The following is a 27,326-nucleotide window of genomic DNA, read 5'->3' on the forward strand; positions in this document are numbered from 1 at the left end:
TGGGGCTATGGAAAAGTCAGAAGCAAAAGGAAGGGAGAAAGAGGAGGGAATGTCGGATTGGAAGATATCAGGGATAGAAGGGTAAAAAGAAGAAAATAACGAAAGCGCGTCTTTTCGCATCTACCCTCCCCGGGTTTTGATCTTCTCCTCTCACCCTGCCTTCCTGCCTTCCTATCTTTTCCTCTTTTGTGCCACACGGTAATATTCCCTGTCATTACAACTCCGATTGACCTTTCATTACAAACTGTTCCTAATCACTCTGTGGCAATCTGTAATAGCCAATACAAAAACCTCCCGTGAGCCCGGGCGCGGTGTTTTATATTGATTTCGCTGTGTCCTACCAGACGAGACAAAAAAAAACGACCCATCTATCCCCCTATTCAATTGCAAGCTCACTCCCTCATATTCATACATTACCAACGTACTCTTTTTTGACATCTTCTTTTTACAACATAAATTCCTATACTTCGCAGCTGGATCATTGTACTTGTCATTCTGATCGTGGTTCACTCATCTTACCAGCTCTTACTCAGGTTTACAAGTAGGACCAATCGATATTGCAAGACGCAAAGAAGATACAAGAATCGTAACTCGCTCGAAGCGCGTTCATCCTATTTGGAATCTTTGCTTTTTCTCTATTTGAATCGCTAGGATCAACTTTAGCTCTCTCAATCTGGACAACGTCTTCGCTGAGCCAAGCGGGTTCTCGGCGTAGCAAGCGGACTCTCCAACCTCTTATTTGCCTCGTGGGGTGATCCCCTCTTTCCAACCACCCCACCAGGATCGTACACGATCTGACGACGATCTTTCAGACTCACATCATGTTTTCTTCAACTTATCCATCATCATCATCATCACTATCGTCCCGATCACGATCATCTATATCCACTATCCCCCTTCTCATCACTCTGTTGGCCACCGCACTATATGTGACAGGTCTGCCGTACAATGAAACACTCGACCCTTGGAACATCAATAAAAACCAAGGTGGGTAATACATCCTGGAATGAAACCATTTTGCTAACGATTTTTGTTTCAGATGCTGGTACCGATGTTCTATCTTATTCCACAAATCAGAGAACAACGTATACACCATCACCGTCCAATTGGCGTGTAAGTTTTTCAACTACCTTCAATCACATAAATCGTGTGTTACGTATGCTCATTAATCCTCTTTTATAGTCACTTCCCACTTACACACTACTTCTTGATAAATGGATCGATGGTGCACCTGATAACAACGATTTTTTTGGCCTCAAGTACGAATATGATATCAAAGAGACTCAGCTGAGAACAGGTGGAGATGCACAGGGTCTGATGGATGCTCGTGGTCTGGATTATTTACAAGCTATGGGTTATAAAGCTATTTATATTGCTGGAACCAATTTTCTAAACATGCCCTGGCAATCAGACGGTAAGTTGCTACTCGGACTACAATAAGACCGAGTATCGGTCCTGATGTTATCATATAGGTTATTCTGCTATCGACTTCTCCTTGTTGGATCCTCATTACGGTACTCTCGACGACTGGGTCAAGCTCATTGATGAGATGCATCAGAGAGGCATGTACATAATCTTAGATTTCACCGTTGGAACTATGGGTGATTTAATCGGTTTTGAAGGGTATGTCTCAAATAATCCGCTCCGCGGGATTTTTTTGCAGAGTTTCATGCTCACCTACGTACAGATATCTTAACGTGTCCACTCCATTTTCGCTTGACGAGCACACGGCACAATACAAACTTCCTGATTACGCTCCTTGGGGTTTCCAAGAGTATCCTGACTTCAAGTACGAGAATACCTACAACGAAACCTGTACATACCCCACGTTCTACGAAGACGATGGTTCAGTGTATGACCCGGGAAAGACTGGTTGTTATGCAAGTGATTTCGATCAATACGGAGATATCGAAGCTTTCGGTGTTTTGTGAGTGTCTCAAATAAGCATCCTTTGCGATAGTACTGACTCTACTTTAGCCCCGATTGGGAACGACAACTTGCAAAATTCGCTTCCGTTCAAGATCGTCTTAGAGAATGGCGTCCTCAGACTATGGATAAGATCAAGCAATTCAGTTGTTTGACCATTCAGGCTCTTGACGTTGACGGTATTCGTATCGATAAGGCTACTCAGGTCACAGTAGACGCTCTTGCTGTATGGTCAAACCACACAAAAGAGTGCGCCGCAGCAGTCGGAAAGAACAACTTCTTCATTCCTGGTGAAATCACTGGTGGTGATTCGTTCGGTGCGGTCTATATCGGACGTGGACGAACTTCCACCAACTTACCTCCCGATTTTGATTCTGCGGTCAACATCACTCAAAGCGAGAACCAGTATTTCTTACGTGATCAAGGTCAAATCGCTCTAGACTCAGCCGCTTTCCACTATTCTATCTATCGATCCCTTTGTCGGTTCTTGGGAATGGATGGTAACTTGCAAGTGGCTTACGATGTGGATGTCAACTTTATTACCGCGTGGAATCAAATGGTTAGATCCAACGAGTTCTTGAATTCCCAAACCAATGAATTCGATCCAAGGCACATGTACGGTACCGGAAATCAAGATGTTTTCCGATGGCCAGGTCTCACCAACGGTACGGAAAGACAACAACTCGGTCAATTCGTCACTACTCTTCTGATGCCCGGTATACCACTTGGTTGGTACGGTGAGGAGCAAGCTTTCTATCTTCTCGACAACTCGGCAAGCAATTATCTGTATGGTCGTCAGTCAATGGTATCCAATCAAGCTTGGAAACGTCACGGCTGTTACAAGCTTGGTTCCAGTCAGTACTATAACATGCCTTACGACAAAGTGTTGACTGGTTGTGACGATGATTGGAACTCCCTCGATCACTTTGACGCCACCGCTGAACCCTTCCGAGGTATTAGAAATATGATGTGGTTGAGAACTGCGTTCCCCTCCCTTCAAGACGGGTTCGGTTTGGTGACTAGGGGAAATTGGACTCATTTTATTCAACTTCCGGGTTCCAATCAAACACAAACCGAGATTGGTATGTGGACTGTCACTCGTGCTCCTTTGCCTTCGCAAGAGGGTCATGGTTCTTTCAACACCAACGGTACACTCGATCAAGCTGTTTGGCTCATTTACACCAACGAGAATGTCACCACCAACTACAAGTATGATTGTAAGACCACCAACTGGATCTCATCGCCTTACGTTTCCGGCAATCAAGTTCGAAATCTTCTCTACCCGTATGAGACTTATACACTTGAAGATTCCCTCGACTCCTTCAACGTGAACAATGAAGCTCCTTGGAGAGGTTGTCTGCCTGAGATTACCTTGCAGCCCTTCGAGTACAAGGCCTTGGTACCTATCGCTGCATGGAAACAGCAACCGCCTTCATTGACCAAGTTCTCCCCCGGACACGATTATCGAGCTACATCAGTCAACGGAGGTAGCGTGGACATTGCTCTTGAATTTGACACCGAGATGGACTGTGCCAGTCTCAGAAGCGCTATGACAGTAAAGGCGTCAACCGGTGGGAACACTGCGACACCAACTCTGACCCAAGGTGACTGCAACACCATTACCGATGGCGAAGCTCCTTATCTCGTCTCTGTTGCTCCTTCTGTCTGGCGATGGACCGGTCAAATTCAAAATGCTGTCGATGGTATTTACGAGATTACAGTAGGCAACGTGACCACCCAACAGAATGGACTTTCCACCGACTCCACTTCTCATTTCCTTGTCAGAGTCGGATCCACTGAAAACCCCATGATCTTCCCCGAGGACGGCGATTACAGTAGTACCCTTTTCAGCACTTCTGGTGATACATATACCCTAAATCATTCCGCTCCAGGTGCAGATATGTTCCGATACTCTGCTGATTTCGGGCAATCCTGGTCTACGTGGACCAACTATGAAGCGACCAGTACACTCAATGCTACTATGTTCAAGAGCAAGGATATCTGGTGGGACGGTGACCACGTTATAGTACAATACTACAGTGCCTTGGCTGGTTCCGGTAATCATCAAGTCCATGCCGACGCCAACTGGAAGTCAAACTACAAACGATACTATCCTCAAGTTCTCGCTCGAGGTGCATTCAATACCTGGGGTTACGATCTAGGTGCTTCTGCTCATTTCAAGTTGGAAGGTGATCACACTTGGCAAATGCCCATCATGGCAGCTTGGCCCTCTTTCATCCAGCTTAACGTCTGGTCTTACGATGATTACTTCTACGGCGACGTTGACGGTGATGGTATTATCGATAGATTCCCACCCAATTCTCAAACGGCAAATTACCTCAACATGTCTGTTCCTCCTGCTCCACATCTTGCCTGGAATATCTTCCTCAATGACAAGACTGGTGAATGGAGTGTCGAGCCTATCGGTAATGAGGTTGTTACTACAGTCGCTTTCGTCCTCCTTCTCGTTATCCCTGCAATCACTGCTTTTGCTGCCGCGCTTGCTTTCCGATACTCTTTCTATTCCATCAAGGTCAACAAGTGGGGTATGAAACCTACCAAAGCGAGCAAAGAAACTTCTTACTTCCCTATCGTTGGTGGTCACGGAGAGAAAAAGGGCGAACTCAACGAGAAAGGTGGCATTGTTGCTCTCAACGAGAAAAGCTCAAAAGTACCTCACAAAATCATCGGTTGGCCTGAAGATCAGAACAAGCGACGAAAGGTCTTGATTGCTACTCTTGAGTACGAGATTATTGATTGGAAACTCAAGGTCAAGATTGGTGGTCTCGGTGTCATGTCAACACTAATGGGTAAAGCAATGAGTGATGTCGATCTGATCTGGGTAGTCCCGAAAGTGCAGGATCTCGAATACCCTCAAGGAGAATACGCAGAGCCAATTGAGGTTATCATCTTCGGTGAACCGTATCTTATCGAGGTTGAAACTCATCAACTGGACAATATCACTTATGTCATCCTCGACAGTCCGGTCTTCCGAGCTCAAACTAAATCTGACCCATACCCTCAAAGAATGGACGATCTGTCCTCCGCCATTTTCTACTCAACATGGAACCAAGCTATCGCCGAAACTATTCGAAGATTCCCCATTGTCGACATTTATCACATCAACGATTATCACGGTGCTCTTGCTCCTCTTTATTTACTACCAAAGGTCATGCCTGTCTGTCTCTCACTGCATAATGCCGAATTCCAAGGTCTTTGGCCTCTTCGAACAAAAGACGAGATGAAGGAAGTATGTGCTGCATTCAACATACCCAAAGAAGTATGTAGTAAATACGTTCAGTTCGGTAACACCTTCAACTTGCTTCATGCCGCTGCCAGTTACATCTCTCATCACCAAAAATCCATCGGTGTAGCCGGTGTCTCCGACAAGTATGGTAAACGTTCATGGGCTCGATACCCCGCACTCTGGACTTTACGAAACATCGACTCTTTACCAAACCCCGATCCTACCGATATCGCTGCATTAGACGAGCAACCTCTTGCAGTGGAGAAAATTCAAATCGATAGTGTGGCGGAATCCAAGCGACCTGAAGACAAGAGACAAGCTCAGGAATGGGCTGGTCTTAAACAAGATCCTAACGCTGATCTGTTTGTGTTTGTCGGTCGATGGTCCAAGCAAAAAGGTGTCGATTTAATCGCGGATGTTATGCCAAGTCTTCTTGATAAGAAACCCAAGATTCAACTTATTTGTGTCGGTCCGGTCATTGACTTGTACGGTCGATTTGCCGCCGAAAAGCTTGCTCGATTAATGGAAATGTACCCCGATCGAGTCTACTCGAAACCAGAATTCACTTCCCTTCCTCCCTACTTGTTCAGTGGTGCCGATTTCGCTCTTATCCCATCTCGAGATGAGCCATTCGGTTTGGTAGCTGTCGAATTTGGTCGAAAAGGTGCTCTTGGTGTTGGTGCCCGTCTCGGTGGTCTCGGTCTCATGCCTGGTTGGTGGTTCCCTGTCGAATCTAGTGCTACCGTTCACATGCTTTCTCAATTGACCAAAACAATCAAACTCGCTCTTAAGTCAACAGATGAAGAGCGTGCTATGCTTCGAGCAAGATCTGCCGTCCAACGTTTCCCTGTCGTCGAATGGCGTCAACGATTGGAGGATTTCCAAAAGCGAAGTATCGGTACTAGTCGACAAGTCGCGGGTGAAAACGCTTGGGGTTACGATCTTGTCGACGCTTCCGTCGGTGGGTTCTATGCTCAAGGCGAAAACGGTTCTGCAACCTCGCTCGCTCGAGGAGAATGGGGTCGATCCGCCACGCCTGATTCCACCGCTCCCAACTCACCCATGCCTGGTCATTCACCGCTCGCTGGGGGAGACAATCCTGGCTACTTCGATCCCAACCTTCCTATGGCTTCTTCAAACAACGGTCTACTGGGTGCAGGTGGCGCAGGTGCTGCAGGCTATCACAAACGATTTGACAAGAATGCTAATCGGCAATCCGCTGAGTCATTCTACGACGAAGATCCTAATGCGTCGCCGTTGTATTACGAAGACAAACGACGGTCTCAGGCAGGTGGTAAACCCAAATTCTACGGCTATGATGATGAAGACGCACCGTCTTCTCAAGGTAGTTCAGATCATGGGGATACTACCGTTGTTGGTTCCGCAACTTCCGGCAGAGATCCTTCCGCTGCGCAATCCTACGATAACTTCTTGGCTGCTGCCAATAAGCAGTTCGCCAAAACTACCGGTGGTCGAAACGCTCCCGATCCATACTTCGACAGCAATCGACAATCTGTGGACGGCGGTGCCCCTGCTCGACCCTTCACCACCCATTCCCGCGTATCATCATTTGATTCTATCTCTTCCATTGTTGATGAAAAGAACGCCTCGCCGCTCAATAAGGCTATGGACACGTTTACTGATTCAGACGGTGAAGTTGCACAAAGCTTTGTTCAAAAACTTCGAGACTTGTCTGCCGATAACTCCAAGGGAGATTTGTGTATCGAGAAATTCTTGATAAAGAGTGAAAAAGCTTTCTTCGACGACATTAAAAAGGAAAAGATTTCTGGTGAGTTTCCCCTCTTCTCTATCGGGACGCCATTATTGACCCCGCTATCAGCTATGTCGTTACGGTCATCTCGAGATTCATTCATCCAATCTAGAGCACCAAGTATGATCGACGGTTTCCGACCAGAGTGTGAGTCATTCTCAAGTTCACCTACATTGTCAAGGCTTGACTCCCTGACGCTTATAGATAATCGTCGCGACTCGTCAATAGCCCCTTACTCCAATTCTGGTCACGGACACGACGATCACATGGACCACTACGGCGGTGGAGGTGAAATGTACGACGAACCCGGACCTCCTGAAACTCAAATGACTAGACTACAAATCTTCATGGGTAGACAGATTGCTGGTTGGCCACTATACTCTATCATCATTTCCCTTGGTCAACTATTATCTGCTGTAAGTTTGGTCTTTAAAATCTCATATTACTACGTATTGACGATCTTATAGACTTCCTTCCAATTGAGTTTGCTCGGTGGATCTAATGTGCAGAAAGAAGTCGACTTGTACATCATCTGTTCCATCTTCGTTGTCGCTACTTTGGCTTGGTATACTTTGTTCAGAATGAAGCCATCGGTATGGTGTCTCAGTATCCCTTGGATTTGGTAAGTATATAAGTGTTGTCTGATCTATCCCAAGCTGACTTGCTCGTACAGCTTCGCTCTTGCATTCTTCCTGATCGGTTTGCCCTCTCTTCACGGCGCTCTCCTTGGCCCACGAGTCACTATCACCAGAGTCGCTACTTGGCTGTACGCCATTGCTTCCTCTGCTGGGTTCCTCTTCTTCGGTCTAAACTTTGGTGAAGAAGCCGGTGCTGCCACTGAAGTCTGGGTTACCAGAGCGTGTGTCGTTCAAGGTCTGCAACAGATCTGGGTATCCGCTCTATGGTATTGGGGTTACACCCTTAATGGTACCGATCCCGATTCGTATGTCCCATCAAGGATTATCTTGTATATCACCTGGCCTTTAGCCGTGGTCTCTGGAGTCTTCGCCTACCTCATGTGGTTCGGTATGCCTGAATACTATCGACAAATTCCACCTTACGTACCCAACTTTTTCAAGACATTGTTACGAAGGAAATTAGTTATCTGGTTCTTGGTCTCTGAAATCCTGCGAAACTACTGGTTATCTGGTCCTTACGGTAGAAACTGGCAGTATCTTTGGAATGCTGCAGATGTTGCTAGATGGGCAGTCGTCATCATGATCGGTGTCTTCTTCATTGGTATCTGGGGTCTGTTCATGGGTATACTTATCAGTGAGTAGTGTTTCAGTGCAAAAGACCGAGAGGGTGTTGACTTTCTCGTTTTCAGAATACTCCAAAGTCCACTCATGGCTGTTACCTGTCTTCGCCATCGGTCTCGGTTGTCCAAGGTGGTGCCAGATGTGGTGGGGTACATCTGGTATGGGACTTTATATCCCATGGGGCGGAGTCGCAGGTCCCTACATCGGTACTTGCCTTTGGCTCTGGTTGGGTGTACTTGACGCCATTCAAGGTGTTGGTTTGGGTATGATCTTGCTCCAAACTTTATCGCGACTACATGTTTGTGCCACACTGGCCGGTGCTCAACTATTGGGCTCTTGTGTTGTCATGCTTGCTAGGTGAGTTTCCCCTTTTTACATTCGACAAGTCAGAATGAAAGACCAAACGCTGATAACCATTTGCGCTATACAGAGGAACATCACCCGATAAAGTCGGACCAGGAAACGTTTTCCCAGATTTGGCGATCTGGGATCTTTCAACAGGCCGAAATAATCCTTTCATACATTGGGAATTCTGGCTCTGTCTAGTGTGTCAAATCGTAATCGTGATAGGATACGCATTCTTCTTCAGAAGAGAACAATTGAGTAAACCTTAGTTGTACTTTTTTTTGATGAAGACAGAAGATGATGATATGAGGAAGGAAGGGGGAGGTCGGTATGGAACGGAAGTGTTTTTCTTTTACTTTTTCAATCATCAATCTCTCAATATCAATGTTTCACGAAGAACACAATACAACGGACAATTCATGTTTTCATCTCTTCTCTATTCTCTACAATTATCCAATTTATACAAAATTTATTTGTTTTTCATCCATAAAGATTCACCAACGACCTGCTTTTAACGTCAATTTATTCCCCACCCACAACCACCATCCAAATCAATTGAAATTGAAGCAAATCAAACGATGTCCATAAATCCCATCTTCATGTATATATCTCTGTCTATGAGAGTGCTTTTGATGGGTTTCAAGGTAATCTGAGACGATATTGATTTCGCTTGGATTGGATGTTTCTGTTATATATATACAAATTTTAACGTAGAGTACGAGAAGGTATGAAATAAAAAATGCATTCATGGTTTTAACTCAACAGGTTGAACTTGCCAAGGTGATACTGGCGATATCTGTTGATACCATGCATCCACTATTGTGCGCACAAACGGTACGTAGATGGTGGACATGTTATTGGACGAGATAACAATGCATTTTCCCTTCCCGATGTGTATGCTTTGAATTCAGTCGATCCAAACGTAGAGAAAAGCATGTAAGTAAGAAAATAGGGAAAGAACCAATAGCCAAAGTGAAAATATGAATGAGATGATCATAAAGATAGTAAACTTCTACGAAAGTGTGTATATAAATGTATGTAAGTTACTTTGTACACGTATGGTCGTTGTAACAAAGAAGGGAAAAAAACAGGAAACAGAAAAAGGAAAACAGACAAAACCAAAACACCAAAAAGAACCAAAAACCTTGAAACCTTGAAACAAGCTCCGATATAAGTCTAACTTGAAAGAAATAGAATTACAAGAAAACAAAACAAAACATTATCATGATCGTGGATGATTTCTATCTTTATCCATTGTCGGATTGTCCGGCCCAGCAATTACTCCACGACGACCACCGCAAATACCTGGTTCATCTGTTCATCCACCAAAAGCACCATTCATCAAAGACATAGCGTGGGTCAATAATCTTGAATCTATTTTGGTTGCTTTTTCCAAAGCCGCCATCACAGACGAGAAACCACCTAGATGCTTCAAGTACTATTGTAAGGAAATGAGTTAGCTCAACCTCTCTTTCTTCGGTATAATAAAGGTTCTTGTCTCTGGGATTGATTTGAGACGATAGCAATGAAATATATGTAAAGCTTACCAAAGTAGATAAAGCATTTTCAACTCTTCCAGTCAAACTTTCGATTATCACTAACAACTCTTCATCGGTCATATCTTCTCTAATCGAAGGACCTAAATGTATAGGTGGTAGAGGTAATTTCTTACGTGCAGCAGTACTCATTGCTGAAGACATACTAGGCGATGAAGGTGGTGAGAAAGCATCTGATTGATGAACAACATTTAGACCAGAACCGGAGCCGGAACTAGAACCAACATTGCAAATAGCTTCTAATCTTAAGGTTATTGAAGACAATTCTTTAACTTGTTCAATATCGATTTTTCTTGCCTCGGCAGGTTTTCGTGCGTCATTGACTTCTACTTCCGCTCGCAGATCGTTGGACATTTCAAGTCGACCAGATAAAAGTTTTGGGTACAGTAGATGCAGTTTTTCAGGGACTATGATATTGCGACGTGCAAGCGATTAGCATGGAGTCAATGGAAAGCTTGACAACCCTCGCCCTCGCATATCAAGAAATACCGGTTGCTCACCTTCCAAACCTTTCAATTTCCTTTCTCCCATAGCTTTGACCTCCAAACCTATTCTCCTCAATTCGAGTATCTCCCTTTTTATGTCCCCCTGTAATTCATCTAGAGGGGCCTCATCATTTGTTTCCAAATACTCCCTTACCGCTCCAATCTCATTGATAACATCTCCTGAGGCCATCAATTGACCACCATCAGCCGAAGCGTTGATTCTTGCAGCTCTGTTGACCATGGGACCATAATAATCCATTCTTCTTGTAATTGGATCATGTTCACATTCAGGCGAGCCCCAATGTACACCCATCCTAACTCTTAGACCTCTTTGTATCAAAACTCCATTGGAATCATGTACCACTTTCCCATCGTTAGCTTCCAACAATTCTCTAGGCCATTCTTGTGACAATAAACCGATTTGACAATTGAAACACCACAACAATGCTGCCGTGACAGATTGGAACGAGACCATGAACGAGTCACCTTCAGTCTTGACTTCATATCCTCCATCTAAACGTAATTGTCTTCTCATGAAATTATGATGTATCTTGATGGAGGTTGGCATACCAGGGTTAGTTTCCCATAAATGTGTTGAATTTACGATATCAGTGAATACAATCGCAATCTGTCCAGTAGGTGGTTCGATCTCCCTTTGAAGTCGATTTAATGTACGGTCACCGACCTCTTCTCTCCTTCGGGTGATAGGTCTTTTCGCAACCGCGTTATTGGAAGTTTGATTGTAGCGGCCGTCGGAGTCTGTGGTGGAGTCGACCCCGCCAGAAGGTTGGTTCGATCCGGGAACGCCACTAGGTCGATGTCCACCCTGGCCGAAGAACAGATCGGATATGTTTACAACCATTACCATGACACTTCCTTCGGCACCGTAAGAAAGAGCGAAATCTCGAAGTTTCTGAGCGGCCATCATGGGATCATCTTTCTCTGTACGAGCGATATCTACTGCTGTTTGGTAAGAGCAACATTGCCATAAAGCGTTGTTACCAATGATGACGAATTCGTCTTGTTCCGTTAACGGTCTCGTTCGAATTTCAGGATCGGAATTGACGGCAGGGAAATTATGGAAGAAACCGAATGCTCTTGAAATATCTATATCTTTATCGTCATTCACGAACCCTTTGGTTGATACCCAAGCTTCGGCTCTTCTGATTCTAGCTGTTTCTTCCCTATCGGTAGGATCGTGTTTCTTGGAAAGCAATTCTGCTTCACCTTTTCTTGAGACTACGACTAGGATATCACCGATATTACCAACGTGAATCGTCTTGCCAACAAGGTAAACGACAGCACCAGAAGTACCAGTTCGATACACTGATCCAACAGCTGGTGCCCAACCACGCAGCATGTCGTTGACACTTGCCATACTTTGATCTGAGCCTTTTCTGGTTTGCTGTGGACTTAGCAAGTCTTCGAATAAAGCTCGATTCGCTCTCACAAAGGTCCGCCTGAGAGCAGTACTGGCATCTTCGTCAGATTCAAGTTTTCCAAGTTGAACATTCAGCGTCGATGCAAAGAGTTCTTGAACCTTCTTTGGAATTTTACCTGCATGGTAAGTAGGTGTAGTACGACCGAACATTCCGAAAAGACATTCGTTATCTTTCCCTCGAAAATTTGGTACTACTAGATCAAACATGGATAAATGCTCGTTTGAGCCCAACATATCGGAGATTCCATAAGCCATATTGTTTATATCGGAAAATGATGTCCGTATTCGTCTTTCGTCACTCTCATCGGGCAAGGATGGGATACGCAAAGTGACGTCCATCAAACCGAGAACTCGCAATTGCGCGAGTGCAGTGAAGTCCGATAATTCTTTGCGGAAACTGGACGCATGATTCATATCTTGCGCCGAGGTAGGTTTGATTTCAAGTCGCTTGTTACCTGACAAATTGAGATATCGCAACGCGGTGTTCCAGTTCCTACAACGAGAATCAGTCCAAATCCGATCTGTCTCCTAATGTCAACAGTACTTACCAATTCCAGTCGTAAGGCCAATTGGCAATGTTATATTTCAAAACGTTACTACCGACGTCAAGATGTTGTAGCGTTTTAATGGCACCCAGTTCGGAAGGCAATGTTTGCAGTTTGTTACCGTTCAAATGAAGCGTCTTCAGACTGACCAATTTCTCCAGGTCTTCAGCAGGTAAACTAGTTATTTTGTTTCCGCTCAAGTACAAAGCTTCTAATTTTGTACATCGAGAGATAGTATCAGGTGGAATTTCGTAGATGTCGTTGAAACTGAGATTGACAGTTTTCACGTTGGGCAATTGAGCTATCCAATGGAAGATCTCATCCGTGATTCTGTTGTCTCCCAAATATAAGTGACGAGCAGCTGGTGCGGCGGGAGGGAGCGAAGGGTCGCATCCTTCAAGAGACGACGGGTCGATTCCCATCGCAGATAACAGATCGTCAGGTGGCGGCTCGAAACCTTCCAACAAGTTGGAGCTGCAGTTGAAAACTTCCAATTTTGAACATGCCCATAAATCTCCATGGAGATTTTTCAGGTTATTGTTGTGAAGATTGAGAACTCTCAACTTCTGTAATCGACCGATTCCGCGTGGTAAAGCGGTCAACATGTTATCCGTACAAGAGAAGATCTCAAGATTCGTCAATCTTTGCAGAGTTGAAGGTAATTTGTTGAACTGATTGAAATTCAGATTCAAGTTGACGAGATTTACCAATCCACTGAATGCTTCATCGGCCAGAGTTGAGATTTTACCATGCGACAAGTCAAGGTCGGTTAGATTATACGTAACCATGGCCATATTAGGTTGTGGAGCAAGAGTGAATCGGGTGACCGAATTGTGGGGGACACTGAATTGACGAACGTTTGCGCCAATTTGAGCATCGAGAGTCACAATGTTGTTATGATCTGCCTGGAGTGTTGCAAGATTAGGCAGAGCATACACCGCAGTTAGATCGGTGAGCTTGTTACGTCGTACATCCAGGATTCTGAGATTGGCAAGAGTACTGAAAGAGGGAGGGAAACTTGTCAATTCGTTACTGAATAAGGCCAGTCGTTCAAGCGATTTCAAGTCCGACATCTTGGATGGTAGTTCTGCTATATTGTTGAACGAAAGATCCAAGTCGACTAGATTTGACATTTCACAAATGACCGCAGGGAAAACTTCGAATTTATTGTTAGAAATATTGAGGTATTTCAACGATCTTATTTGAGCGAAATAAGAGGGCATCGAGGTGAGCTTGTTGTTCTGTACCTTGAGCGATACCAGCGTTTCGACTTCGTTAAGAGGGACTGATTCGAGATCTGCTATCCGGTTACAAGAAACGTCTAATCTCGCTAATGTCGTACTTGCCCGAATACTATTTGGTACTCTTTTCAGAGCCATATATGACATCCTCAGTTCCTTCAAGTTGGTACAGGCCTGAATGAAATCCAATGGAATATCAGTCATAGGATTGGATGATACGTTGAGAATGATGATGTTGTGGGCATGAAGATGCAGAAAGATGGGGATAGTTTGCAGGTCCCTACGAGCGACATCGATGAATTCAAAAGAGTCGTATGAACTCTCCTCTTCTGGATTCATGATGGGTAGAGCTGGAGTCTGGTAAATGAAACGACAAAGAATTGCCACGTCGTCCTTTCCTATCTCTTCAGGGTGTTCAGCCTCGGTGAAACCGGCTTGAAGAAGACGACGATGTTGGATAGCAAGGGGCTTTTCAGATGGAAGGAGTAGTCGATCTACGAAGCTGCATTAGCATTGTCTCTTGAATATGATGTGAGACGACTTACCTTGACCTCTCTCTCGAAGATACAGCTTCATACTTGTAGTTATCTTCTTTCCTGGAGGAGCTTCGTTTTGTCCTGACAACATGTTGATGATTTCTGTGGTAGTAGTATGAATGGGCAAGTGTAGAAGAGTGTATGAACAGTCAGATCGATAGATTCGGATCCAATGCTAGTCATGACATAAATCTGTTAGTTGTATTTCACCATTTGTTAGGACTGTAACTCACAAGGAGCGCAGTTGTTTGAGCACTACCGCTTGTACCAGGCCGACCACTTGTCGATTTAGCGGCTGTAGAGGGCCTCCCGTTTGCAGTTCTACCTCTTCTGCTAGTTTGTCCGGTGCTAGCGGCACCCGTCGAAGGTCGACCAGACTTAGGAGCGCTTTGTTGAGTAGATTTGAACCCAAATGGAGGAGGCTTCTTTCCACCTGGACCGGCAGATCCAGGTGATGTAGGACCATTGGATGTCGTTTGACTTTTCGGAAGTCCACTGTCCTGCTGGTGTGACCCAGCAACAGTAGTAGCAGTGACATTTGAATCATCCGCTTCCCATTGCCCGTTGTCCTCGGATGAAGAGTCCTCTTCATCTGAGACCTCATCACCTTCCACGCCCCATGATTCCGGTGCGGCCCAAGCTGCCGCTGCAGCAGCCGAAGCCGAAGAAGATGTCATATGAGGGGGCAAAGCAGATATAGAGCCTGATAACTCGGCCGTGGCGGTCTCTGATGGTTTGCGAGATTCTTGCATAGGTGCGGGACTACCATCCATTATGGGCGGTAACGTCTTGATGGAGCCGAAAGGATCATTGAATACCGTTGGACCCGAGGTATTTCCCATAGTGGATGCCCAAGAAGGCGCGATTGGGTGTTGCCATGTTGGTCCACCGTCGGCGTTGTCGCTGTCGTCAGAACCTACGGATCCCATTTTGACATTGCGTAATTGTGAAGGTCTTCTAGGCTGAGTGGTGGGAGGAAGGCCGTGTCTTGGCGATAGAGTATGTGGTGAAGGGGGCGTAGCAGGTTTGTTCACATCTAAAGAACCAGCCGAACTTCCCGTGGAGAAGGGGTTTCTGACAAAAGGCCCAGATGCCCTCTCAGCTTCGCCTACAACGTTTCTACCCGTTTCGTGAGGTTGTCCAGCTGAGCCATTCGAACCACTAGAGTCACCTCCACTAACAGTGGTCGCCAGACTACTTGACTGTCTCAATGCATCTTCCATCGACATCGATCCAGCAGTGGATTCGGTGGTCGTCGTGGCAGCTGAATTGTGCGAAGTCTGAGGCGCTGTAGGCAATGTAGCATGAACATTAGATTTTGTTGGATCGACTATACCCTCCATATCATCGAGATTCATATCCAGATGGAATGGTGTTGACGCAATCTCGTGTAAAGGTGAAATTGCGCCTTCGGAGTAGTAGTTTGAGCCTTGACGAAAGCCCTGACCTGCAAATTCGGGGATTCCCCTATCACCGGGGGATAGTCCACCGTATGTAGAACCCGTCAAAGAGCCAATAGAGGGAGAGTTGGAGATCTTCGAACTTGTAGACCCTGTTGATCCGCGAGCAAAAGAATCTGGAGGCGCAAAGTCTGGTACAGTACCTGATTCACATATCCGTCAGCTACTGGGAAAAGGGGAAGAAAACTAATCTTACCAAGTGATATGCTTGGTCCAGTCCTACGCTTCAGTAAGCCACCCAGGAAGCCCTTTTTCTTCTCGCTACCTGTACTACCTGCGCCCCCACTGACATTGCTAGCAGTCGAACCAAATCTACCTACTCTTGATGCGGCATGGGAAGATTTGGAAGAATGAGATGTCGAAGGTCGATGAGACGTCGGATCCATTTTTGGTGAACCGCTTCTTGTATTTGATCTTTGTACAGCAGATAAAGTCTGCAAGCTATCACCTGAACCACGCTTTTGTCTTTGATCATCGGTCACGCTTGATGATGATGAAGATGCATGAGGTGTTTGTTGACCCACTTGAGTATTTTGAGTGGCTATTGAAGCATTAGATGTGTTTCTTGGGAGAGGTCCTGATTCTCCTATAGTATCTCCGATAGTGGGTTGTCTTCTGATTTTAGGTAAAGCCGGTACTGATGAGAAATGATTCAAGACGTTTGACGATTTCCTTGAACTGGCAGCGGAAGAATCTTTGTCTCTTACTGTAGCAGCTTGACTACCTCTTTCCATTTCTTGAGGAGGCGAAACGAATGACTGGTCTGAAGATGAAGTTGGACTGTTATCATCCATCAACCAAGGTGCTATATTGGGCGCAGCAGTTTGATTAGGAGCACTGGCACTAGTTTGTCTTGTGGATTGTCTTGGTTGAGCTGATCGATCCATGATACCGTCCATATTCATTCCATCATCAAATTCCATTGGCGTATTTTGACCAAAATTCGATGCCCCACCCGTGAATGTCCCAATAACGACACCAGGATATGCTTGAGAAGTAGCTGCGTTTCGTGATGGATGAGGTAACATAAAAGGTGGTTCTTCGCCTAATCTTTTAGCCAGAGGAGAAACCTTCCCTGGATTCCTTTGTGGACGGGGTGGTGGATCCAAATCATCCATGAAGCTGTCTCTTCTATCGACTGGATCCTCAAATGTCTCCAGAGTATCATGTTCCGCGGTCGGATCTACCAATTCCCTGCCATTTGATCCGTTTGAAGACGACTGATTTTGTTTTGAGATTGGACCTGTATCGGACCCTCGATCATCGTTCTCAGGAATAGTATCGAATTCTTCCATCATTTGTCGTCTTTTCTTTTCAGGCCATGCTGAGCTTGATTCTGATCCTGATCCTGATCCTGATCCAGTATCCCATGGACTGATATCGTCTGATCTGTCATGGTGAGATTTTGGATTAGGACTAGGATTGGGGTTGTTGATTGCATTTCCCAGCACGAAAGGGAAAGTGGATGCTGATGCTGATGCAGATGAAGATGAGGATGGATTAGATTGATTGTTGGAAGGCTGTTGATGCGACATTGTTAATACGTGTTTGTGATTACTATGACTTGCTTATTCCCCATTATTTGTTAAACATAAGAGGCGGCGGTTGATGTGTTTGTTGAGTCCGAGTCACAGTTTCTATAAGTCTTAGCGAGAGTGTCCTTTGATACGTTATTTATCTCGTCTTATACACACAAGAAAGTGGTGAGACTGTGCTGGAAAGAGGGAGCAGGGGTGAGATATGGTGGTGAAAGGGAGTATAAATAATCAAAATCGCGTTGTTTTTCTTTGTTTGCATCCGGTAGGTACAGGAGAGTGCTATAGATCTGTGGTGGATCTGCCTTGAGTCTTGACGATGATACCTGCTGTTTAAAGATTGGACCAGCAAGTATCAGGCAGTGTTATGAAAGCTGATTGACCTCGATGATAGTGATGTAAGGTTATCAAAGAGGTAACTTTTGACCACAAGTGAGTGTGGTGATGCTGGTTGGGGGGGAAGGTGATCGGCGTGCAGCAATTCAAAACAGGAGAGTGAAGATGGCAATTAAAACACATTTGATCCCGTCACTTCACCCCAAATAGAAAGAAAATAAAGCTTAAAATTAACATTCCCATTTCATCGGAATCTCTCATACATCAATCATACATTCACTCTCCAACAGCAAAGAGAAGGAAGCCAACTATGCATGCATGCAGTCGTGACCGATTGTCTCTGTCGCTCATCGCTCCTTGAACCACCATGCTCTCCTTGTTGTGTATGTATATATATCTATGGGATTTCTCTACTCTGGGGGTTTATGTTTACATTTGATTACAGGTGAAAGTAAAAGGTGACTTACCACATAATCAGTTATATTAAAATTCAAGGCACGATGTGGCGTCTATCTATTTTTTTCCCTCTTTTTTTTCTGTCCATCTTTTTCGTGCAACGATACGAACTGGATTCGCCAGTAGTCTATATATCCTGGTCGAGACAGAAGATGCATTCTCATCGAAAATGGGACTACTGAAAGTACCATACCGCAACAAATCTCCTTTTACACATCTATCTCTATACCTAGATCGGCCAGATCATCACGAGAATGACCATTGATCTTCTTACTCGTGTTCATCTTTTCGTTTCTTTCCATCTGTGAAATGATATAATCTATTGAGAAAGTATTTTGATCGCTCCTGTATGACCATCAACATCAGAGCTTGCCATGGCGGTATGAACGATGTACAAACGACTCACAATTTGGCAACATTACTTTCCAGATTCATCAAACCTCTGACTAGACCTCTTAGTGTACCCGCCAATTCACCTTTACGTTCTTTTATTGATCTTCCATGAGAAGTCAACATTCCAGCTATCCACAACAAGTCAAATTCGATATGAGGTGTATTTTCGATATGATGATTTATAAATTTCATCAGATTTTCAATATAAACTTTGGGTAATTGTCTTGATATCAATCTTATTGAACTTGGAGGTATATTTTCGTATACTCTTTGAATCAATGGTTTTTCGGATAACCTTAAAGCCATTATCAAAGCTATCAAATGATCACCTTGTTCCAACGTTTTGATGATATTCTCAGGTGTTAGATCGAGCGACAAGTCAAATGGATCGAATGAAGTAGTCTCATCTACTGTGTAAATCAATAGACCTTCAGTCGAAGCTGCAGCCCACGATCTTCCAGTTGATGAGAATTTAACTGAATTCGTTTTCGCTTCTCTCCTATAACGTCTTTTTGATAAATCACCTTTTGTTGCACCAGGTAATGTCTTATCTAGTCTTTCTTCTAAATCTGAATTATCACCAGTTTCATCGATCGAATCAATCGGTCCAGCAGCAGTCATTTTCCTGCTATCTAACATTTCTAATGTACCATCCAGACTTAAGTTTTCCGATATTTGGAATTTCTTGATCATCACTCCTTCTTGGCGATCGTAGATCACAACGTATTTTGATGATCCACCTGCTAATACACAACCTCCGTCCGCTGTATATGTAACGGAATTGAAGTATTTGGACGCGGCGTTATTTGCTGCAGTCAACCTGTCATCCACTTTCCTACCTCCCGAGATATCCCTTCGACCTTCTATGACAGATTTGATTTCACCTTCCGCCACGTCGATAAAGGTCAATTGACCATCTAACGTCGAGGCACAGACTTCTTTTCCATCAGGTCGGAAAGCTAATGCTGTAGCTTCACTGGATAGCGTTATGGGTTCAGTGGTTCTTGATCGACCAAAGACGGACCACAGTCGTATCGATCTATCCCATGATGCAGAAGCTAGTTGGTCACCTGTAGGCGAGAATGCTAATCCACAAACAGGCGCTGTATGTCCTGTCAAGATGTCAAGTAATTTCCCCGTTTGGACCGACCACATGTATATCTCAAATGAATCTTGAGATCCAGCGCATACTACATCTCCTGATGGGTCTACAGCTAAGCTTGAGAATTGTACTGGGGTGGGTGAGGTGAATGTTCGGAAATTTCTATATCGTACCATATCGTATGCTCGAACAGTTCCATCCAAAGAAGCGGTGAATAATACTTGTCCTTGTTTGGCGAACTCGACTGTTGATACGGAAGCGGTATGTTCGGGGAAAGTGACGAAACAAAATCCGCTGGTTGCGTTCCAAAGTTTCACTTTTCCATCTTCACCACCCGTAGCTATATTTTGACCATCGGGAGAGAAGGATATTGTGTTCATGTCGTAATAATGACCTTGTTGTTTGAGCACATAAGACTCGGATTGCCATTCCCACACCAACAATTGACCTAATTTTGCTGCACCGAAAGCTAACCATTCGCCTGAAGCAGACACAGCAACTGAAGAGATCTTCTCGTTCGATATGGAAAGTGTGTGAACAGGTGTAAAGCTGGGCATCTCCCATAGACCGAAAACACCAGTTGAAAACCCTACAATGAGCAAAGATGTTTTTGGGTGGAAAGTCGCACAAACAACTTTTGTTCCAGGTTGATTGAAGAAGTGTCGATTCGATATTCCCCATCTTGTATAAGCCACCGTATGTTCGAGAGCTAAGTTTGCACCGGACGCAGAAGTCGAAGGAGCATCTAGGATATCCATTTCTACATCTGAATCCTCAGCAGAAGCTCCCTTTTTAGCAGACCAAGCAAAAACGGCGCCATCTCTCGAGACTGTGTATATCTACACGGTTCGTCAGTTCTGTTCTCATCTTGCGGTCAATGTAGATCCGCTTACAGTTTTCTCGTCTTCGGAGAAGAAGGCGTTCAGCACTACATCCCTATGACCTGCGAATTGTTTTGGTTTGAATCCTTCTAGTGGGTTGAGGGTGTAGAGTCGAGCAGTCATATCACGAGAAGTAGTGACAAAGTATCTTTTGTTTGAGATCATATCAGTTTTCCCTCTCAGTCGTGTCCAACAAAAGGATTCTGATGAAGGGCATCAATGGTCCGACACTTACCTTGAAGTTTTGCTCCAGCAGACACTTGTTACTTCATCATGATGACCTGAATATTCTCTATGTAATTCGAATGGTGCAAATTCCCTTACTAGGTGACTTGGTGTCTTCCATACATGTATCTTATGACCATGAGTTATAGCTATATATTTCCCATCGGGTGAGAAAGATACATGATTGACTTTTCCCTTGAACGATATGTGATGAAGAACTGTTCCTTTTCTAAAATGTACCAAGAGAGCTCGACCATCTAGATCAGTCATAGCATTCAGCTGATATTTCGAAGAATCTCATTGTATGGTTGTAGACAGTCTGAACATGAGTGAAACTTACCTTCATCAATCGATATCAAAACATTACCATCAGGTGAAAGTGCTATTGAAGCTATATTCTTTCGATTTTCAAATGGTAATGTCCTCGATTTATTGCTATTCGAGATTTTCCTTTTCTATCAGTATCACATGTCCACGTAGCTCATGAAAAAAGGAATATCAATATGATTTCACTCACTTGACTAAATCAAAAACAGATACTCTATTTCCTACAGGACTCAGCACTGAATTTCCATCCGGTGTAAAAACGACATTCCCTTGTCTATATACCGTTCCACACAGATTCTGAAATTGAAAATTTGATTTCATTCTAGAGGCTTTCCGCTAGTAAGATCTCCTTGAAGTTAAGTCGTCGGCTGCTGGACTAGTGGACTCTGGAGGAGATCTTGGAGCGGATGAGGATTATGTTGGGCAGTCAATAATTCACGATGAAGGTAAAGTCTCAACCGGGAGATGGGGCATTTTTGAACTTTTTTTGAATAACTTTTAATGATGAGAGCTGTTCTAACGGAATCAAATCCTGATTTGATAGTTTTCCCACGGTCGACCCTCATTCAACGCGCCTTACCTCGTGAAAACAACAGAAAACAGAGATAAACAAACAACAACAACAACAACAACAACAAAGAGGAGATATATTCAACGATCTTGCTTACATGATTACTCAAAGACAATCATTAAACAAACATGGCAACGTCCTCGGGAGCTCCTTTGGGACTATCATCAACGGTGAATATACCCCGAGAGAAGATTGCTCATCATCTCAAATCGTCTTCTTATCATCATGATGCAGAATACAAGTTGAAGAAAGTATCCAACGGCGTGGCCGATCAAAGGAGAACGAAAGCTGTAGCTGAAGAATCCTCAGGAGGGACGAAAAATGACCAGGAACCGACCAGAAATGAAGTGGTGGTATTGACGAGAGAGGTAAGTCGGTATAGATTCCCTTATGAAACCTACATATATATCAACTGATAATCCGTCGAGAATAGCTCGAGAAAGCAAGAGGGCGGATAACGAGGAGAGATGAGACTATCAAATATCTCGAGAACAGAAAAAACGATAAGGTTGAAACTACTAGTTCAGAGCTGGAAAACAAACTTGCTGATCTAGTTAAAAGACATCAAGCTTCAAGATCCAAGGTGAGTATTGAACACCTCCCAACGAGGTATCGATTCACTTAAATGATACATCATATATAGTACCAAGCGCAGATATCAATACTACAATCAGAGAATTCTCAGCTACAACAAAACATCTCTACCCATCTGAAAGAAACTATTGATCTGCGCAAATCGCAAGAAACACTAGAGAGTGAAAATGCTCAATTGAGAAATCAAGTCGATTCCCTTCGACAAGTCCAGAGTCTCCCAGCTGCGATGATGGGTAGTTCAAGGAAACAATCATTACAGAACGACGATGAGAGATTAGAATGGAAAGTTGAAAAGCACCGAATGGAGAGACATACTAAAGTCTTGGAGCATGAATTGGAAATCACCAAGACTGCTTTGAGTAAGGAGATAGCAAAGGAAAGTGAATTCAGGGAGAAGATCTCCAAATCAGAAGAGGAAGCTTTGTCCCTTCGAGAGGAGATCAAAAGGCTTGATGTGCTTCAAGAAGAAAATGAACGAATGGAAGATCTAGTCGACAACGTCAGTATAGCATATAGGATTTTATATCGAGATTCGATAAGCAAGAAGGAATATCAGTCGATGAAAGAGAGATATGAGGTAGCGCGATCAGATGCTATCGCATGGCAAAATAAAGCAAAGATACTAGAAGGTCAAATCAGGGTATCACAAAAAGAAGTACTGAGTACGACGGAGCAATTGAAGTTATCCGAAACAGAAAGAAATTCCCTTGAATCCAACATGAAGGAGTTGTTGGTCGATCGCCAACAACTTCGAGAGGATTGTGAAGCTCTCGCTAAGCTTCATATCCCATCCGAAACCCTCAAATCACTCAAAACTCTACCTACCATCCCAGCTCTCGATCTTGCTATAATGCACAATACCTTGTCTACCTCATATTATCAAGAAAGACTGGATCTAGCTGAAGCAGAATATCATGATCTCCTCAATGAATACGAGAAGACTAGATCTTCTTTAACGTCATCCAACATCACACTTACAGCTCTTCAACGTTCATTCGCAGAGCTGAAAACTCGTCATTCATCATTAGAACAAGATCACTCACCTTGTCCTACCCTAATCTCCGATTTGCGCATGGAGATATCTTCCACGCGCAATCAAGTGGATAATCTCAAAATGGAGATAGAAGGCGCAGAAGAAGACAAAAAAAGATCTGACAAGCAAGCTAGAGAAGATAGAGAAGCTCTGAAGCGAGCAAATGAGACTGTCATGCGATGTAAGACGGCCGAGGAAGCTCTTGACGAGGAGATACAGCAGTGAGCATCAAAACAGTATCCTTCCTTTATGTCTGATTCGGGATTTAAGGAGATGCAAACTGTACGTACGAGTGAATGGATGGCTGACTGGCTTACTATAGTTTACAACAAGCATATACAGAATCCGCCAAATACGAAGAAATGTACCTTGACTTGCAAGAGAAGTACGATCTACTAGAATCGAGAGAAGTGGCAGCAGTAGACGAAGCTGAGCGATTGGGAGTCGAGAATGCGGAGCTGGCTGGACATAATAATGGCGATCAGAAGATCAACTATGTAGAAGGTGTAAGAAGAGAGATGGTTCTAGTCAAACAGGTAAGTCAATTCGATCTATGATCATTCCGAGGTTACGAGAGAGACTAATGCTCCTTCGACCATGAATACAGGAACTAGCATCGACTAGACATTTATTGAATATGGCCAATGATCGAGTTATCACACTTGAAAACGAAAATGACGCTTACAAATCTATCAATCCAATTTCATCTCTTGGAAGCAGTCTGAACGGCTTGAGTTCTTCTAGGACTCGAGTGATGAGAAGACAACCTGAAGGGGGAAGATTGACGGTATCAAGAAGTAGTGTAGGCGGGAAAGGCAGAAGTGTTTCTGGACCTGTAGGTAGATAGTCATGAGATTCGACCCCCGTGGAAAAGGGCTGCGGTGTGAGAAAGGGTGATCTTTATTTTTGGGTGTCTTCTATCTTGATTAGCTGTTATTGTATTGTTGAATTCGGCTTGAAGTTTGTGAGGTTTTATTTCTGTAAATGTATTTATGATTCTCTTTCCTTAAGAAACTGTTCCGATACAAGGGAGTAAGTCATACGTACATGCTCATATATAATAAGATGATACAACATAACATATATATACATATATACACATCTATCAAGGGGACATGATCCAGACAGATCAAATGTCCTTTTTCGCTCTACCTAGAATCGAGACTCTGCCTCGTAATCTTAGCATCTTATAAACCAACCAAGCCCAGCCTGACCATATACATAGAGGGGTTATTAGTTCGACAAGGTGTTGATGAGAATGTTTACCAGTTGGTAACGTGATTTCAACAGGTAAAGGATTGAGGTTTGGTAATACTGATTGTGTATCTAATGGACGTCGAACATTAGTGTGTACGATTTCCAGTCGAAGACATTCTTTGGGATCAAATAGGCAAAAACTTAACGTACTTGAATCACATGTCCATTGACCTCTTATCTCCCCATCAGACTCTGGGAACAAGATGGATGTTTCCCCTTTCTCGGAAGGAGCTAGATATCTTCCATGTAGCGGTACGTCCAATACTAATATTTCGTCCAGCTCCTCATTCCATGCCGACGCTTTTCTTGGAACCAAAATCAGCTCTAACACACTCAAGCCTTCCGAGCTTGTTTTGCGAGTTGGCCGTTCAATATCAATCTTAACTTTCCCCTTTCCCTTGTCGGCGGTACCTGCGTTTGTTATTTGCCAAGAGGTAACAGCGGATCCAGCGAACTTGTCTCCGATCTCATCTGGATCGACGAATATCTCGTCGGGCATTTTCAGTGATAGTCGAGCTTGTAGGCTGCAAGTGAGAGGAAGGGAACTAGGCGGTTGGACGTGAAGGGAAAGTATGGGATGAAAGGATGGTGCAGACAGCGATAATGTCAAATTCAGATCAGAAGGCGACATGTTGACAATTCTAGTGGTTCCCAAAGTCGTGAGGTTGTCGTCATGGGGACATGCAGTCAAGTATCTGTTGAGAACAAGGAGGGAGGATGGTTAACAAATTCATGTTGAAATGAATTCTCGGAGGGACGGAGCGCTCTTTTTCCGTCGGAACTTTGTTGATCTTTGGCGAGAATCCGACCAAAGATGTTCAGTTGCGTCAATCTTGATTCTAAAGCGAATTCCTGTGTTTTCTTAACCTTTATCATCGACAACTCGTAATCTGACTAGATCAGAGAGTAATTAGCGAAATGTCAGACTCCGAAGATGATTTCATGTCAGACAAGTTCTTACTGAATTTGCCGTCTTCTTCGTCGTCTTCAAATAAGAAATCATATAGTGAATCGCGCAATTCCCAACAATTGAAGTCGATGAGAAAGGGACAATCTAAAAATCAAGTTCCACTTAAACAGTTGGAAGAAGAAAGGAGACGAGAAGGATTATCTAAAAGTCTGTTTGAACAACCTGATGCTGTTGCCAGTGGAAGTGGTGGTGGTGTAGCTATGGGATTAATGAAGAAAATGGGCTGGAACGTGGGTGAATCTTTAGGTAAAAAAAGATCATCTCCTCCTCCACATTCTTCTGCATCGCAATTTAATGCCAAACCACAAGAGAAAGGTATGAAGAATAACGCCAAGAGACCGAAATTTCTTCCGGGAGACGAGGAAGAAGAAGAGGAAGATGAGGACAGACCGAAAAGAGGGATCGCAAATGGGATTGGGTCAAGCTCCAGGATTGAACCTATCAGAATATCGATGTGGTCAGGTAGAAGAGGTCTGACAGCAAGGTCACCCTCTCCTCCACCATTACCTAAAGCTACCTCTGGGAGAGATCCAGATGCTTTGGATGAGAAAAAGTTGGAAAGATTAGGTAAACAAACTGAAGGTTTTAGAGATAGGCAGAGAGCAGAATACACAGAAAGGGAAAGAGAGAGAAAAGGTAGAGCTGCAAGAGAGAAATTGGTGGAATATGATAAAGAGAAAGGCATAAAGGTGAGCTGATGGCATCAGAATTCTCTTGAGACTTTGGGTCATGCGCTCCTCGCTCCTTGCCCTGCCTTGCATCTGTGTTGGCTCCTTCCCTTGCTCTGTCCCCCTTCTCTGATCTTCCCCCTCCGTTGGTCCTACCCTCGACTCGATCGCGTTGCTTCTCGCTTCCTTCACATCTCCCCTCTTCCCCTTCCCCCTCCCCTTGCACCATGCCCTTCCCTCCTCCTTTCCACTAATCTTCCTCCTGCCGGCAAAGATTTCCGACCGGAATTGTCGAAAGCAGAGACAACGAGCTGATTGATTGTATAATATACAGTTTCACCCGCTTCACATTGTGCCTTTTTCACCACTCACCACCTTGCCGAAACCTTTACTCAAGATAGTCTATCCCGCACAAGCATATTCACCTTCTCCTGAACCTGAATCCTCCACCGCTGTTGAGGGGTTTGAAAGGGAAAGTAATTTAAGTGCAGCTGAGAAACTACGAGAACAAATGAGAAAAGATATGCTATCTACTCTAGCGGGAGATGAAGAGGACAATGATGAAGGGGTGATAAGGTTTGGTCTAGCTCAAGAAGATGAAAGTCTGGCCGAGGCGAAGAAGCTAGATAAGCAGAAGGATGATGAGTACCGAGGGGTGAATTGGCAAGAGCATGTACAGGGCGCGAAGAGAGTTCTTTCAATGGATGTGAGTGGCCTGCCCTTCTGAATAGGATATCATTCTGTGTCCGAAGAACTGTCCAGGAGAATTTTGGGCAGTACGCTCCTCGTAATCGGACATAGACTTAAGACTAATGCTGCCTTCCGTTCTTAGCCCGCAACTTATTTGCAGTTCGTGGTAGATCAGCTTCGACACGAATATCTGTTCTGCTTCTGGTGTGCCTACAAGTATGCAACGTACGGAGAGATGGAGGGTCCTGGAGGTTGCCCCGGAGAAGACGAAGATGACCACTAGGCGTCGGGGAGAAGGGGGAGGGGATGGATGGGATGGACAGGAGCGGGCAGAAGGAGGAAGGGGGAAGGGGGAAAGTGGGGAGGGTGAAGGAGGATCGAGAGCGAATCAGCGGGGGGTCCGATTATGATGGGACAGACAGCAGACAGAATCCGAACAGCAGAACAAACAGCTAAATTGTATCAGCCCTCTATGA

General features: G+C 44.3%; 6 protein-coding genes across 6 annotated transcripts; 3 read left to right on the forward strand and 3 right to left on the reverse strand.

Annotated features, from left to right (window-relative positions):
• Positions 1-821: 821 nt before the first annotated feature.
• On the forward strand, positions 822-8,817 carry IL334_006985 (uncharacterized protein; the record flags this gene model as incomplete). The annotated part of the gene is made up of 12 exons (XM_062938680.1): positions 822-987; positions 1,040-1,113; positions 1,183-1,414; positions 1,473-1,623; positions 1,688-1,927; positions 1,978-6,962; positions 7,014-7,091; positions 7,173-7,360; positions 7,412-7,566; positions 7,618-8,216; positions 8,272-8,560; positions 8,634-8,817. The coding sequence occupies 12 exons, from the start codon at positions 822-824 to the stop codon at positions 8,815-8,817; spliced, it is 7,341 nt and encodes a 2,446-aa protein (XP_062794731.1).
• Positions 8,818-9,866: 1,049 nt separating this feature from the next.
• Positions 9,867-17,347, reverse strand: IL334_006986 (uncharacterized protein; the record flags this gene model as incomplete). Its single annotated transcript, XM_062938681.1, has 8 exons — positions 9,867-9,986; positions 10,096-10,187; positions 10,251-10,511; positions 10,605-12,523; positions 12,579-14,310; positions 14,362-14,527; positions 14,586-15,955; positions 16,009-17,347. 8 exons carry the CDS (start codon positions 17,345-17,347, stop codon positions 9,867-9,869), a joined length of 6,999 nt encoding a protein of 2,332 aa, XP_062794732.1.
• Positions 17,348-18,348: 1,001 nt separating this feature from the next.
• On the reverse strand, positions 18,349-21,388 carry IL334_006987 (uncharacterized protein; the record flags this gene model as incomplete). The annotated part of the gene is made up of 6 exons (XM_062938682.1): positions 18,349-18,484; positions 18,546-20,473; positions 20,528-20,663; positions 20,751-20,997; positions 21,081-21,175; positions 21,258-21,388. 6 exons carry the CDS (start codon positions 21,386-21,388, stop codon positions 18,349-18,351), a joined length of 2,673 nt encoding a protein of 890 aa, XP_062794733.1.
• Positions 21,389-21,766: 378 nt separating this feature from the next.
• IL334_006988 (uncharacterized protein) lies at positions 21,767-24,112 on the forward strand (the record flags this gene model as incomplete). The annotated part of the gene is made up of 5 exons (XM_062938683.1): positions 21,767-22,006; positions 22,072-22,221; positions 22,282-23,486; positions 23,588-23,801; positions 23,873-24,112. The coding sequence occupies 5 exons, from the start codon at positions 21,767-21,769 to the stop codon at positions 24,110-24,112; spliced, it is 2,049 nt and encodes a 682-aa protein (XP_062794734.1).
• Positions 24,113-24,394: 282 nt separating this feature from the next.
• IL334_006989 (uncharacterized protein) lies at positions 24,395-25,153 on the reverse strand (the record flags this gene model as incomplete). Its single annotated transcript, XM_062938684.1, has 2 exons — positions 24,395-24,591; positions 24,673-25,153. The coding sequence occupies 2 exons, from the start codon at positions 25,151-25,153 to the stop codon at positions 24,395-24,397; spliced, it is 678 nt and encodes a 225-aa protein (XP_062794735.1).
• Positions 25,154-25,440: 287 nt separating this feature from the next.
• On the forward strand, positions 25,441-27,133 carry IL334_006990 (uncharacterized protein; the record flags this gene model as incomplete). The annotated part of the gene is made up of 3 exons (XM_062938685.1): positions 25,441-26,181; positions 26,495-26,866; positions 26,993-27,133. 3 exons carry the CDS (start codon positions 25,441-25,443, stop codon positions 27,131-27,133), a joined length of 1,254 nt encoding a protein of 417 aa, XP_062794736.1.
• Positions 27,134-27,326: the final 193 nt, after the last annotated feature.

Source organism: Kwoniella shivajii, chromosome 10 (genome assembly GCF_035658355.1).
Source record: "Kwoniella shivajii chromosome 10, complete sequence".
NCBI classification, from domain to species: Eukaryota; Fungi; Basidiomycota; class Tremellomycetes; order Tremellales; family Cryptococcaceae; genus Kwoniella; species Kwoniella shivajii.